At 45.8% G+C, this 14,601-nt stretch overlaps 1 protein-coding gene across 13 annotated transcripts in view; it reads right to left on the bottom strand.

The window, feature by feature from the left end:
- Positions 1–5,434: 5,434 nt before the first annotated feature.
- Positions 5,435–14,601, bottom strand: part of ABCD4 (ATP binding cassette subfamily D member 4) — a 29,123-nt gene continuing 19,956 nt past the window's right edge. For 4 of the 13 annotated variants that reach the window (XR_009538757.1, XM_060139009.1, XM_060139027.1 and 1 more), the window contains one exon: positions 11,275–11,523. Coding sequence is in view for 10 of the 13 variants with exons in the window: in XM_060139027.1 (XP_059995010.1) it covers positions 11,474–11,523 (50 nt within the window). In the remaining 3 variants the exon portion in view is untranslated. Of the gene's footprint in view, positions 7,276–7,529; positions 7,602–10,048; positions 10,168–11,274; positions 11,607–14,601 lie in introns of those variants that run through there. The other 9 variants (XR_009538766.1, XM_060139000.1, XM_060139065.1 and 6 more) reach the window with 6 other exon arrangements.

Raw genomic sequence — 14,601 nt, 5'->3', positions numbered from 1 at the left:
TAAAAACGGTGGAGGAGGGATCCAGGAGTCCTCTGTGGTGAGCACAGTGTGTTTGTGTGTATGGGTAGCATAAAAAGTAAATCCATGAAGTCATGTTTAGGTCAAAATTACTAGATTCCTATTTTAAAATTATTCCAACTGGAGAGGCACAGCGGTCTGCCTTTCTCCACTAAGCTGATGTCACTCTTTGTCACTGCAATATGGAACCCTCTTCCATTACAGGCATAACTGAGATATCCCAGCCAGTGAGCCCCTAAGTTATTACCTGTGACTCCTTCCTGCTCCCCACACAACAAATTACATTGACCTTTCCCTCTGGTCCTTACTTATAAACAACCCTAGTTCCTTCGCATCTCAGGTGAAGCCCACAGTCCACCTTGGCCCCCGAGAGTACTGACGCCCTGCCTTTTGTGTACACATGTGCACTCGACTATCTCACCTACAACTCAAACACAGCAACAAATGGAAAAGGCAAAGTCATCTGGAACTGAAAGTCAGATAAACCTATGCTAAATCCCTGGGAAAGAGGAGAATAAACAAGAGAAACAGCATAAGGGAGACCCCCTGAGATCGCTTGAGGACAGCTGCGCCCCGCTGACTTGATGATGTGTTGGGTGGAATCACAGGATGAAAGAGCAGATGGAATGGACTTACACAGCTTATAGTTGAGCTTTTGGCTCGAGAAATCTCATAAGATTGTTTCCAATTGGCTCAGATACGGAACTCGTTGTCAGAAGAGGTTTTTCTGGCAGCCAGTCATGAAACGAGAATGACAGGGGGTCAGTGGTCCCTGTACCCCAGACTGGGCCCAGGTACAACTCTCCTGGACCCAGAGCCTGGGGGATACACGTGGGAGATCTCCGACTTCTATGTGCTGAAGGGAAAGGCCCAAGAGCCTGCCTTCAAGTTCTGCCCACACAGTGCTCCCCCAGGTCACCCCTGAGCATGTTGGGTCCCTGCAGGACTCACTGTCACCCCCGGCTCTAGGAATGCCTTGCGCTCACCCTGCTCACCCCCAACACTCCAGCAAATGCACAGCCTCTCATCTTTCATGTCCCTTCCTACCTGGAGCCTTCCTGACTCTCCAGGCAGAGTCTATACCCTCTGTTCTCTCATAGAGCACATGACACATTCCTCCATTTCTGCACTCTATGCATTGTGTTGTAACTTTTTATTTACAAGTTTATCTTCCCCACAAGACTGATTTCTTCAAGGGTGGCGATGGTATCTTATTCATCTTTTATCCCCAGGACCCATCAAAGGGTCACTCAAGCCACTGTTGAATGAATAAAGGAATGAATGTTCTTTCTCTAACTCATCCATTTATTTAACAATTTCAAACATTTATTGAGCATCTACTGTGTACCAGGTAGTGGGGCAAGGCACTGGGGACAGAGTGGTGGGCACAGCAGTCCTATTTGGGGAAGTAAGATACAAAATTGCAAGCGTCCTAAGGCCTCAGAGGCTCTAGATGAGGGACCATGGAAGCATATCCGTGGGACTTGGGTCAAGGCGTTTAACCTCTGAGCCTCTCCTGTGTTCTAAATTGAAATAATAACCCTGGGTCCTTCAGTCTCGTACTGTTGAGAGGAAGAAGCAAGGACAATGGCAAAGGTACCACATGAGCAGGAGAGAAAGGTGGCCACACCATGCGGCCTCCTCGAGCTGGGGGGCCGGCTGGGGGGAGAGGGGCTGGCAGCTGCCCCGCCCTCAGTTACATCTTGGGGGACAAGTGGGACACTCAGAGGCTTGGGAGCTGCCAGAAATCCTCCTGGATGATCAACCCAGGGGATTTACCCCGGGAAGAGGCATGCAGCTCTCTGCAAAGGGACATACACATAGGCCTCCGGGCAATCAACGAGGGGAGAGGCTGTGATGCCACAAGGGAAAAACAGAACAGGGAAGGAAGGGCCTGAACAGCCGGGGCCCTAGGGTGCAGAACTAAGAGAAGCCCTGCTAGGTGCTGACTGCACCCCAGGAGGGCCTTCTGCCGGAGGATCCTGTGGAGAATGAAAGGGAGATTTTATTCCAGGCTCCGCAGGCCCCACGGGCTGCCGATAGATGGCTGCGTACACCAAGAATAGGCAGAGAGTGATAAAAGGACATAAGGGACTGATTTTTAAAATCAATTAATTAATTAATTGATTGATTTTTGGCTGCGTTGGGCTCCGTTGCTGTGCGCGGGCTTTCTCTAGTTGTAGCGAGCAGGGGCTACGCTTCGCTGAGGTGTGCAGGCTTTTCATTGCGGTGGCTTCTCTTGTTGCGGAGCACGGGATCTAACAACATGGGCTTCAGTAGCTGTGGCACGTGGGCTCAGTAGCTGTGGCTCGCAGGCTCTAGAGCGCAGGCTCAGTAGTTGTGGCGCACGGGCTTAGTTGCTCCGCGGCATGTGGGATCTTCCCGGACTAGGGCTCAAACCCGTGTCCCCTGCATTGGCAAGCGGATTCTTAACCACTGCGCCCCCAGGGAAGTCCATCCAGGGCAGTTTTTACCTTTCCAGAAGTAGAAACAAATGATGAAAAGCCAATTCCGGACTCAGCCAACAAACCTTTGCAGTTGAGATGATGACAAGAATTAAATAGATGGATACATTTAGGAACAGGAGAATATTAAGTGCTGAGCTGAATGGCAACAGATACAGGAGCATGTTTGGAGGACAAGAGCGTCCTCTAACAAGAATGCCTCCCTGGGCTTCCCTGGTGGCGCAGTGGTTGAGAGTCCGCCTGCGATACAGGGGACACGGGTTCGTGCCCCGGTCCAGGAAGATCCCACATGCCGCGGAGCGGCTGGGCCCGTGAGCCACGGCCGCTGAGCCTGAGCGTCTGGAGCCTGTGCTCCGCAGCGGGAGAGGCCGCAACAGTGAGAGGCCCGCGTACTGCAAAAAAAAAAAAAAATGTTAAGAGTGCCTCCCTCTGCTCTTCATATGTTTGTCTTCTGCAGTGCCTTCTGTTCAGACGTCAGTCCACCTGTGGTTTCCATGCAAGAGGAGCAAGAGCCCAGGAAGCGGGGGCAGGCAGCGCAAAAGGTGGGAACAGACTCAGGAGCCAGGCAGATTGCCCTCCTTCATCTGGGGACCACTCCTGTCTGAGCGCAAGGCTCCATCGCCCAGACATGACAGTTCCTGATGAGAAGAGTGCAACCTGAAAATAGGGAGAACATCAAAGTGGATCTGGAAGACCTGCTTTTAGGTGCAGACTCCGCTACTTTCTTAACTTTCTCAAGCAGTGGTACATTCATCGACACGACTGCAACTGTGACAGTTCCTCACAGGGATGCCGTGAAGAGCCAAGGAGATGATGAGATGGTTTGTACTAAATTCTATTTCTTCTTGAGTCAGTTTTATTAAGTTTTTGCTGTTATTTAAAAAAATTTCCCACCTTCTGCTAACTTCTTGAGTTGAACACATCTCATTCATTTTTAAAAACTGAAGTAGAATTAATTTACAATGTTGTGTATCTCATTCATTTTTTTTTCTGCATTGGGTCTTTTTTGCCTGAATTTTTAAAAAATTTATTTATTTTTATTTTTGGCTGCGTTGGGTCTTCATTGCTGTGCGCGGGCTTTCTCTAGTTGTGGCGAACGGGGGGGTACTCTTGATTGTAGTGCGCGGGCTTCTCATTGCGGTGGCTTCTCTTGTTGTGGAGCATGGGCTCTAGGTATGCAGGCTTCAGTAGTTGCGGCACGTGGGCTCAGTAGTTGCAGCTTGCGGGCTCTGGAGCGCAGGCTCAGTAGTTGTGGCACACAGGCTTAGTAGCTCCGCGGCATGTGGGATCTTCTGGACCAGGGCTCAAACCCGTGTCCCCTGCATTGGCAGGCAGATTCTTAACCACTGCGCCACCAGGGAAGTCCTGTTCAAATATTTTATATTGCTCCTCTTTTCTGTTTTAATTAGTGACAGTGAATGTTAAAAACCTTCCACTCTGGTTGTGGATTTGCCAGTTCTCCTTGAAATTCTACTTTCTGTTTTTGCATTTGCTGACTCATGGTATATTATCTGCCGGTGCATTTTGTAAGTTAATTTGACAAGCTTCTCTTTTTCTGTGAAAATACTTGGGTTTCTTAACTGTTCTTTCCATTCCTCACCATGGGCCCTGTCTTCTGTCCCTGCCTGGGCATTTAACATGCAACTTCCTAGTCTACAGTCACCTGCTGCCCCCACACCCTGTCACTGTTGTGGCTCTCACACCTGGGATTTCTCCTTCTGGCTTCCTAGTTCAGTCATGCATTAAACTTGTCTTTGTTGTATTTTATTCATCTCTAGGTGCTCCTTTTAAAAAATAATTAATTAATTAATTAATTTATTTATTTATTGGCTGCATTGGGCCTTCGTTTCTGCGTGTGGGCTTTCTCTAGTTGTGGTGAGCGGAGGGCTACTCTTCATTGCAGTGCATGGGCTTCTGATTGTGGTGGCTTCTCTTATTGTGGAGCACTAGCTCTAGGCATGCGGGCTTCAGTAGTTGTGGCACATGGGCTCAGTAGTTGTGGTTCGCAGGCTCTGGAGCGCAGGCTCAGTAGTTGTGGCACACGGGCTTAGTTGCTCCATGGCATGTGGGATCTTCCTGGACCAGGGCTCAAATCCATGTCCCCTGCATTGGCAGGCGGATTCTTAACCACTGCACCACGAGAGAAGTCCCAATCTCTATGTGTTCTTAATCAGAATTGTTTCACAAGTCTAGTCCACCATTTTCCCAGAAGTTCTTTGTAAACTGTAAAGGGCTGTAAAATGTGAATAAAATGATTACCTCTCAAGCCATTGGCTTTTGCGCATCCTTCCCCACTGTTAGTGGTCCCTGCCCCACCTGGTTCCCCATTGGGATACTTCCCCCAATCCTGACATCGGGTTACCTGCTTGCACTTGTTTCACTTGGTCCTTGTCAACCCCCTCCAACCACTGGCACCTTCCTCTCCATTTCTGTCCTCTTTATCCAGAAATGTCAAGCAAGCAGAGAAAGAGGGAATAATATGTGATATGTGCTTGGTTAGGCAGAGAACCATGGACACTTTAAATGGATTTTCTTCCAGTCTTTTGTTCTAGCTGGTTGCAGTTATGGCTAGAAGAATGAAGTTCTCCAGAGGGAGTGCAGGCCATATATTTGGTAGTCAGGTAGCAGTGGGAAGGACTTACTCTTTTACTAGTTACTTCTTTTTTAACTGTTAATTTTGAATTGTTAATTGTGATTTTTAAATTTGAAAATGAAGAGTTGAGCTCATTGACTTATTCTCTCTCTCTCTCTCTCTCTCTCTATATATATACACACACATACATATACATGTAGTGCATTTTTTTCTAAATCATTTGAGACCAACTTGAAGACATGATGACATATAACTCCTTAATACTTCAGTATTTTTTTTTTAAATGAGGATACTCTCCCACGTAACCACTACACAACCAATCAAATCAAGAAATTGACACTGATTCAGTACTTCCATCTAATCCTGAGAGTTATGTTTTATTCAGTATCCTGACTGAGGACTACAGCCCAGGAGACAGATAGCTCTGAGGAACTGTTGCAAAGAGGTAAGGGAGGAGCCAGGATATATAGGAGTTTTTGCAGAAAAAACAAACAAACAAACACGTAGTTGAACATCAAAAGATTACTGCTAATCACAAAAACAGACATCTCAAGTTAATGATTTTAGCCATTTTTCTATGTATGGAAAGAGTCTGGGCTCATTGAAATTATTCCTTTGATATGCATCTTAACTCTGTAGGGCCAGTATCTTGTTTTTCTCCGTTCTGAATTCCCCTTAGGACACATCATGGGGTGGAGGTGGAGGGGAGGCTGCAGTGGTGGATGGCTTGATGGTGGGCAACATTCTTTGTCCACAGAGTTTCCTCTTGGTCATAAATTCGACAAAGGTTTGGGAGGCATTTCATGACCAATTTGTCCCAATGACCTAGGCTCATTCCTAGATCAGGTGGGAATTCTGTTGATAGGCTACTTAATGTGCTAATTTTTCTTTTTTTATAAATTTATTTATTATTTATTTTTGGCTGTGTTGGGTCTTCGCTGCTGCACGCGGGCCCCCTCCAGTTGAGGGGAGCAGGGGCCACCCCCTGCTGCGGTGTGTGGGCCCCTCACCATGGTGGCCTCTCCTGCTATGGAGCACGGGCACCAGGCACTCAGGCTTCAGCAATTGTGGTATGTGGGCTCAGTAGCTGTGGTACTCAGGCTCAGTAGTTATGGCACACGGGCCCAGCCACCCTGCGGCATGTGGGATCTTCTCGGACCAGGGCTCGAACCCGTGTCCCCTGCATTGGCAGGCGGATTCTTAACCACTGTGCCACCAGGGAAGTCCCTAATGTGCTAATTTTTGAATTAGTCCCTGTTGATAACCTAAAATTCTCTGGATCACCTGTCTAAGTAGTCTACTACGATCCAGGAAATGTTTTTCCCTTGCACCTTTTTCCTGTATCTAGAGATCTAGCATTGCACTATTACAATTATTGTATATAGAGTTATATATATGATCAACTGCCTCAAGACGTTTAGCCATCATTAATTTTGCCAGAGCCCTGGTTATACATTGGGTAATGTAAGAAAAAACAGTCTTATAAAATAGACAGGGGAATTCCCTGGTAGTCCAGTGGTTAGGACTCCATGTTTCCACTGCAGGGGGTACAGGTTCGATCCCTCATCAGGGAACTAAGATCCCGCAAGCAGTGCAGTGTGGCCAAAAAATAATAATAATAAAATAAATAAATAAATAAAATTAAATAGGATATAAGGATACAAGTAATTCAGCTAGTAACAGTAATCAAGTCATAGTACAGCAGAGAGAGGCACAAGGTATAAATAATTTGAAAACAACGAGAGAGAACACATTTAAACAATAATTAGCATAGCTAGTTGTAATCTGGTCTCAATAAGCTATCAAGTCCACATGGGAGCCAGCTGGAGAAGCCAAATCCTGGAGGGATCAGGTAGAAAGAAAAATGTTGCATCTTCGTTTACAAAGGTATACTTTATCAACTTGTTGTAGGTCATAGTGTAAGAGGAAAGGTTTTCTGGAAAATGAAGATTAAAAGCCAGTATGTTTCAGAAAAAAAGTCATAAAATTATAAATCATATTTATCAGTTAATTCAACCCCATGTTCTTGTTGATCTGGATGAAGGCATAAAGTTTTCTGTCAGAGTTTTGTAATTTCTTACGCAGTTCAGTGGTATGACCTAAAAGTCATCAGAAACTTATATTTGTCAAAAAGTCCTTTTTATGAATCTTCTTAAAGATCTTCATTTTATAAAAGCATCAGAGTAAAGCAATGATTGTCTATAAACGACAAAAGACTTAAAATGGCATGGTTACAAAGCAATTAACAAGTAATTTGGATATTTCTGTGACATACAACACTTTTATATAATAACTAGAATTATGACTGATAACATTATACCAGGACATATTAGATTTTTAGGAATTCCATATAAATTTTGGAATATCTGTATTAATGGCATTTACTCATACAATATAACCTAAAAAGGTTAGGGCCACGTATTTGACAATATTTCCCATGTAATTTAACTTACCAAATAAACCTAATTAGTTTAATATCTCTCTTCAGGATGTTTTGAGGGTCTTTTGAAGCACCCCAAAGGTGTCTAGAGAGCAAAAGAACTTTATTTAGAATTTGACTTGGGGAAGTTCGTCAAAGATATCGAAAGTTTTTATTTATTTATTTGGCCACACCATGTGGCATGCGGGAGCTTAGTTCCCCGACCAGGGATCGAACGCATGCCCCCTGCAGTGGAAGTGCGTTCAGAGTCTTAAACACTGGACCACCAGGGAAGTCCCTCAAAAGGTTTTAAAACACTTAATCAAATAGGATCCTTGGTCACTGTGAAACAATACTTGTTCATTCAACCAACGTGACAATAAAAGATTTTTAAGGAAAATACAGATCATTTAGAAGGCAAAGAAACTTACAATCTATTATCAAAAGTAGCTCAACATTTCAAGAAAACTTTGTTCTCTTTTTTTTAAACATTTTGTCTTTTTTTTTTTAAGATTTATTTTATTTATTTATTTTTGCCTGCACTGGGTCTTCGTTGCTGCACGTGGGCTTTCTCTAGTTGCGGCGAGTGGGGGCTCCTCTTTTCGTTGCAGTGCATGGGCTTCTCACTGCGGTGGCTTCTCTTGTTGCAGAGCACGGGTTCTGGGCACATGGCCTTCAGTAGTTGTGGCACCTGGGCTCAGTGGTTGTGGTTCATGGGCTCTAGAGTGCAGGCTCAGCAGTTGTGCTGCACGGGCTTAGTTGCTCTGCAACATGTGGGATTTTCCCGGACCAGGGCTCAAACCTGTGTCCCCTGCACTGGCAGGTGGATTCTTAACCACTGCACCACCAGAGAAGCCCAAAACTTTGTTCTCTTAATACAGAGAGAAAACCAAGCTCTAGTCCTGCACCAGCCCACTCTCAATAACAAAATTAATTTACCTAATTCAATTCAATTCCAATCCCAGCCTGACCATGCACAAAATTATTTCCTCAGGGTTCCCTTTCTACAAACCTTCTACAATTTTCTGTATCTATATTAGTTTAGCCCTTATTTTTCTTTCCCATTTAAAAATAACCAGCTTTGGGACAAAATCACTTTCTTTCCCCTTAACAAAATGCATTTCCATTCCTCATACCTTCTTTTGCTGAAAACACACATCCTACTTTCCTTGCATACTAAAATGTTTCCCTTATTATCCCAGTAGCTTTAGTTATATATATTACAATTTTAACCCTTAAAAATCTTAATCTTGGGCTTACCTGGTGGTGCAGTGGTTAAGAATCCACCAGCCAATGCAGGGGACACGGGTTTGAGCCCTGATCCGGGAAGATCCCACATGCCATGGAGCAACTAAGCCCATGAGCCACAACTACCGAGCCTGCGCTCTAGAGCCTGCATGCCACAATTACTGAAGCCTGTGCACCTAGAGCCCGTGCTCTGCAACAAATGAAGCCACCGCAATGAGAAGCCCGCGCACCACAACAAAGAGTCGCCGCAACTAGACAAAGCCTGTGCGAGCAGCGAAGACCCAATACAGCCAAAAATAAATAAAATAGGGCTTCCCTGGTGGCGCAGCGGTTGAGAGTCCACCTGCCGATGCAGGGGATGCGGGTTTGTGCCCCGGTCTGGGAAGATCCCACATGCCGCGGAGGTGCTAGGCCCGTGAGCCATGGCTGCTGAGCCTGCGCGTCCGGAGCCTGTGCTCCACAACAGGAGAGGCCACAATGGTGAGAGGCCCGCATACTGCAAAAAAAAAAAGAAAAAAAAGAAACAATAGTGCAGAGGACTTCTCTGGTGGTCCAGTGGCTAAGACTCCATGCTCCCAATGCAGTGGTCCTGGGTTCAATCCCTGGTCAGGGAACTAGATCCCACATGCTGCAGCTAAGATCCCGCATGCCACACTAAAAAAAAAAAAAATCCTGCATGCCACAAGGAAGATCCCGCATGCTGCAACTAAGGTCCAGTGCAGCTAAATAAATAAACATTAAAAATAAATTAATTAATTAAATAAAAAAGAAACAATAGTGTAGAAATTAAAGCAGGATCCTGAGTCCTCCTCAAGGGATATATATAACAATATCTTTGAGTTCTTCTACAGGAACTAAGGCCCCCACCCAGGTGGAGGATGGTAACTTCAGGCTGAGCACAAGATTCCTGGAACATTGCCCTGTTACCTCACCACAAACCAATCAGAAGAAAGTCACACACACCCTGCAGCACTCACCCCAAAGTTTGCCTATAAAAATTTTTCCCTGATAATTCTAGTTATTACTTTAAAATATATATCTCAGAAATAACTAAATTTCAAAAAAAAAAAAAAACTTTTCCCTGAAAGCCATCAAGTAGTTTGGGGTTTTGAGCACAAGCTACCTGTTCTCCTTGCTTGACCCTGCAATAAACCTTTCTCTGCTCCAAACTCCGTGATGTTTTCATGTGTTTGGTCTCATTGTGTGTTGGACACATTAACTTGCATTTGGCAACAAAGTCCACTCTGGATCCCTTTGCTGGTTGCCCAAACTGGCAACTGAAAAGAAAAAGCACGACTTAATAGTTGAGAGAAATGTTTTATTCGGAACTTTACTGAGGACTATAGACCAGGAGACAGCCTCTCAGATAGCTGTGGAACTCTTCAAAAGAAGTAAGGAAAGAGCCAGGATATAAAGGTGTTTTGCTTAAAAGAAAAAAGAAAAAAAAATGTAGTCAAACGTCAAGATTACTTCCAATCTCATAAAACAGACATCTCAGGTTAATGGTTTTAGTGACTTTCTATGTATGGGAAGATGCAAGAGCCTGTGCTCATTGAAATTATTCCTTTGATATGCATCTTAACTATCGAGGGCCAGTATCTTATTTTGCTCCATCCTGAATTCTCTCAGGGTGCACTGTCGGGGTCAGCTGCAGTGGTGAATAGCTTGATGGTGGGTAATATTTGTTGTTTCCTGAAATGGCAGACAACATTCTTTGTCCACGTGATCATTCCAGTAATGTCCTTTATAAGTGGTGGATCCAGTCCAGAACCACACTTTTTTTTTTTTTGGCTGCATCGGCATGTGGGATCTTTTCATTGCCGTGCGTGGGCTCCAGAGCACGCAGGCTCAATAGTTGCAGCACGAGGGCTTAGTGGCCCTGTGGCATGTGGGATCTTAGTTCCCCAACCAGGGATCGAACTGTCCCTTGCATTGGAAGGCAGATTCTTAATGACTGGACCACCAGGGAAGTCCCCAGAACGACACATTGGATTTAGTTGCTAAATCTCTGTAGTGTCTTCAATTGGGAACAGCCCTCAGTCTTTCCTGGCCTTCCTTGACCTTGATATTTTTGAAGATTTCAGGATAGTTTCTTTACAGAATGTCCTTGAGTTTTTCTGGTATTTCCTCATGATTAGGTTGTATAACCTGAATTTAATCATAAGGAAATATCAGACATAGACTCACCAAAGCCCCATCCCAGCTCTGCTTGTGCCCCCGCCCCCTTCACCTGAGAGCGGGGGGTGGGGGTCCCAGAACAGGAGGTGTGGTGGGCAACCTGCTTACGAGTCTGCCTTGAACCTTAGTTGTGCGTGCTCAGCGGCACATGGGACTAGGGCAGGCTGCTCCCCCGCCCTTCAGGTACCCAGTGTCATTGGGAAGATGTGACCACACGCTGTGTACAGAGAGTAAGGCAGCACCTCAGCACACAAGCTACAGGTTGAGGTGCCATGAGTGCCCTGGGAGTGTTTCCTGAAAACTGGGTTCGCCTCTCGGTAGGTGTCAAATCAAAACGCACAACCAAGCCAAAGCACAGGAGAAGGAAGGGTTTATTACTTGCAGCAAGTAAGAACACCAGGGAATCCTTCCCAAAGCAGTGTCTCCTAAAACAGCAAAACTGGGGAAATTTCAAGCTAAGGGTACATGCATATTCATGAAAAGGCTTGGGTGGTCGACAGAGTCCGAGCTTTAGTTGAAGTCAGGAGGGTCAGAAAAGGTCAACATCATTCCTCAGGTTCCAGTTGATCTGGTGGTTGAGAACTTCAGGCTAATCTTTACTACTGAAATAGAACCGGGAGTCTTTACAACTGATATGTTATCTTTGCTATTGTTACTTTTCTTGCCTGATAACAGTCATTTGTTTCTGCATTAAAAAAAATATTTTTATTGAAGTATAGTTGATTTACAATGTTGTGTTAGTTTCAGGTGTACAGCAAAGTGATTCAGTTTAATATCTGTCCATCTCTAACTATCATCTATTATCTATCTATCTATCTATCTAATCTATCTATCTCTTCCTTTTCAGATTCCTTTCCATTGTAGGTTATTAAATGTCTCTGCATTCTTTTGTTTCCTTACGATTATTAATTACTGAGACCTGCTCAAGGGCAGGCATAGTGGTCAGGCTTAGATCACAAGATGGCTTAGGCCAAAAATGGCTTCTCTTATGTCAAGAAAGCCATGCCTGGTTCTTTCTCCAGGGACCCCCCTACCCTATCTTGTTACAGGAAGACTGGGGCAAGAGGACAGACTCCACGTGTTTTCTCATCCATTAGATATCTATGGAGCCCCTACTATGTGCCAACTCTGTGTAATGAACAGAGCAGACACAACCCCTCCCTGCGCTCGTGGAGTTAACATTCCGGTGGGCGGGGGCCAGGGAAGACAGACAGAGAAGTATGTCAGGCTTTCCTGAAGAAGGGGAGAGTTGGTCAATCATTTATTGAGAGCACCCTATGACCGAGGCTCTTTGCTAGCTCCCTGCTTGGTGACAGGGCCTGCTATTGCCAGGATGGCCAGAGCGGGGTTGGGGATGGGATGGGGCAGGTCTTTGGAAGGGCAGGGCCAGGTGTAGGAACCCAGATCCCTGCAAAGGTGCCGTAGGAGGCAGTGTGGAAGGAAAGGCCAGGGCTCTGACTCTGCTACCTGCCCTCCTACCTGAGTTCCATCCCCTTCATCTTAGGCACCTGGCTGGACAGTATTCAGAGGATTCCTGTCAGCCTCTAGACTTGCCCTGCATGAAGCAGCTGGTGGCCTTTGTGTATCATCTCAACCCGGCCAACTCGGACCTGGAGTGCTGTGCCCAACTTGTGCAGAGCCAGCTCCAGAGCCAGCTGTAACACCAAATCCACAGCTAGAGATGGCTCTGGCAGCAGCTCCAGCTGTAGGCGTAGAGCCAGAGCCAACTCTAGAGCTGGAACAAGCTCCAACACCAGCTCTAGAGCTAGTCAGCTGCAATGTCAGCTCCAAAGCTAGAGCCTGCACCAGCTCCAGGACAAGCGTCGGCCCTAGCACCCGTCCTAGTTCTAGCTCCAGAGCTAAAAACAGCTGTGGCACCTACTCCAACACCAGCTCTAGAGCTAGAGCCAGTGCCAGCTCCGGAGCAAGACGCACTACCAGCTCTAGCACCTGCCCCCAACTGAGAGCCACACTGAGTGTCAGCTCCAGAGCTAGAGCGTCTCCTGCATCAGAGGCAGAGCCAGAACCAGCTCTAGGACTAGAGCCAGCTCCAGAGCTATAGCCAGTACCAGCACTAGCCTCTAGCACAAGGTCCAGAGACAGAGCCAATGATAGAGCCATTGGCATGTCCAGAGCCAGCGCCAGCTCCAGCCCCAGCTCTAATAGCAAAGCCAGAGCTAGGGCCAGCTATAGGGCCAGAGCTAGTTCAGAGGTACAGCCGATTCCTAGACCAGCTCTCACACCAGATGTGGGGCCACATCCAGCTGTAGCTCCAGCTCCAGCACCAGTGCCAGTTACAGATGTAGAGCCAGTGCTGGCTGCCAGCTCTAACACCAGAGCCAAAGCTAGAACCAGCTATAAGGTTCCCATTAGCTAATTGAGCATATTTAAGACAGTTGATTTAAAGCCTTTGTCTAGAAAGTCCAACGTTTGGGCATCCTCAGGGATGGTTTCTGTCCATTTTTTCCCCTTTGAATGGACCACAATCCTGTTTCTTTGTATGATTTTTGTTGTTGTTGTTGAAAACTGAACATTTGAATATTATAATATGGTAACTCTGGAAATCAGTTTCTCTCCCTTCCCCAGAGTTTACTGTTTTTGATTATTGCAAACTGCAGTCATCTGTTTGATAACTTTCCCAAACTATTTTTGTAAAGACTGTCATCCTTGTCATGTGTGTTCATTTGAAGTCTCTGTTCAACTAGCATTTTCACAGAGATTTCCTTGAACACCAGGAGCTAAAAGGAAACAAACACCCCATCTCTTCCAGTCTGTACAGACTGGCTCTTTTCCGGCCACTCCTTTAGCACTTAGCCAGGCAGTTTAAAACTCTGCCTTAGCCTTTATTTCCCGCTTGAACCAAGCCCAGTGACCTGCAGAGGTGAAAGCTTAGGGTCTTCTCAGGTCTTTTCCAAACACGCATCCTGTCCTAGCCATGCATGTGGCTTTTTAAATTCTGTAGTACACAGGGTCACTTTAGAATACCCCAATTTCCCAAAGAGACTCCCCAGTATTTCTTCCCAGGCTTTAGGTGGTCCTATTGTATGTCTTAAGCATAATCTTTGCTTCAGGTGGCTGCAGGATTTTGTTCACCTTACAAAGGTTGTTTGTTTTTTGGTGTTTGGGGTTTTTTTTGGCCACGCCACACAGCATGTGGGATCTTAGTTCCCTGACCAGGGACAGAACCCACGGCCCCTGCAGCGGAAGCACGGAATCTTAACAACTGGACTGCCAGTGAAGTCCCCCACCTTACAAAGTTTTTGAGCAATGCCTACTATTTTTCTGCCCTGAGTGAGTTCCAAGTCAGGCAAGACAGAGAAGAGCACCTGTCAGTCTTTCTAGCCCCTGATAGGTTAGAACAAACAGTAATTTGTGAATAAGGTCTGCTCTGCTTTCTCTGGAACCAGGGACTGGGGTCCCATACTGAGAACATGGGCTGCTTTCTTCAAGACTGCCACCAAGCTGGTGAAGAGATGAGGCAAGGCAAGTAAAAACACCACACAGCTTTCCTACCTACCATATGGAAGTTGTCTTGATGCAGTCTTCGCTATAAATCTCTGACTGTTGTCCAGTTCAGACAAAGTTGGTTCTGCCAGTTTCTGCTTGTTTTTCAACGTTCCTTTTGAGGGATGGGTGTTTGGAACTGCCTGCTTCGCTATTTTGCTCTCTCCTGCTAGTGT

This window comes from Lagenorhynchus albirostris, chromosome 1 (genome assembly GCF_949774975.1).
Source record: "Lagenorhynchus albirostris chromosome 1, mLagAlb1.1, whole genome shotgun sequence".
NCBI lineage: Eukaryota > Metazoa > Chordata > Mammalia > Artiodactyla > Delphinidae > Lagenorhynchus > Lagenorhynchus albirostris.
This window is presented reverse-complemented; position numbering and strand designations above follow the sequence as displayed.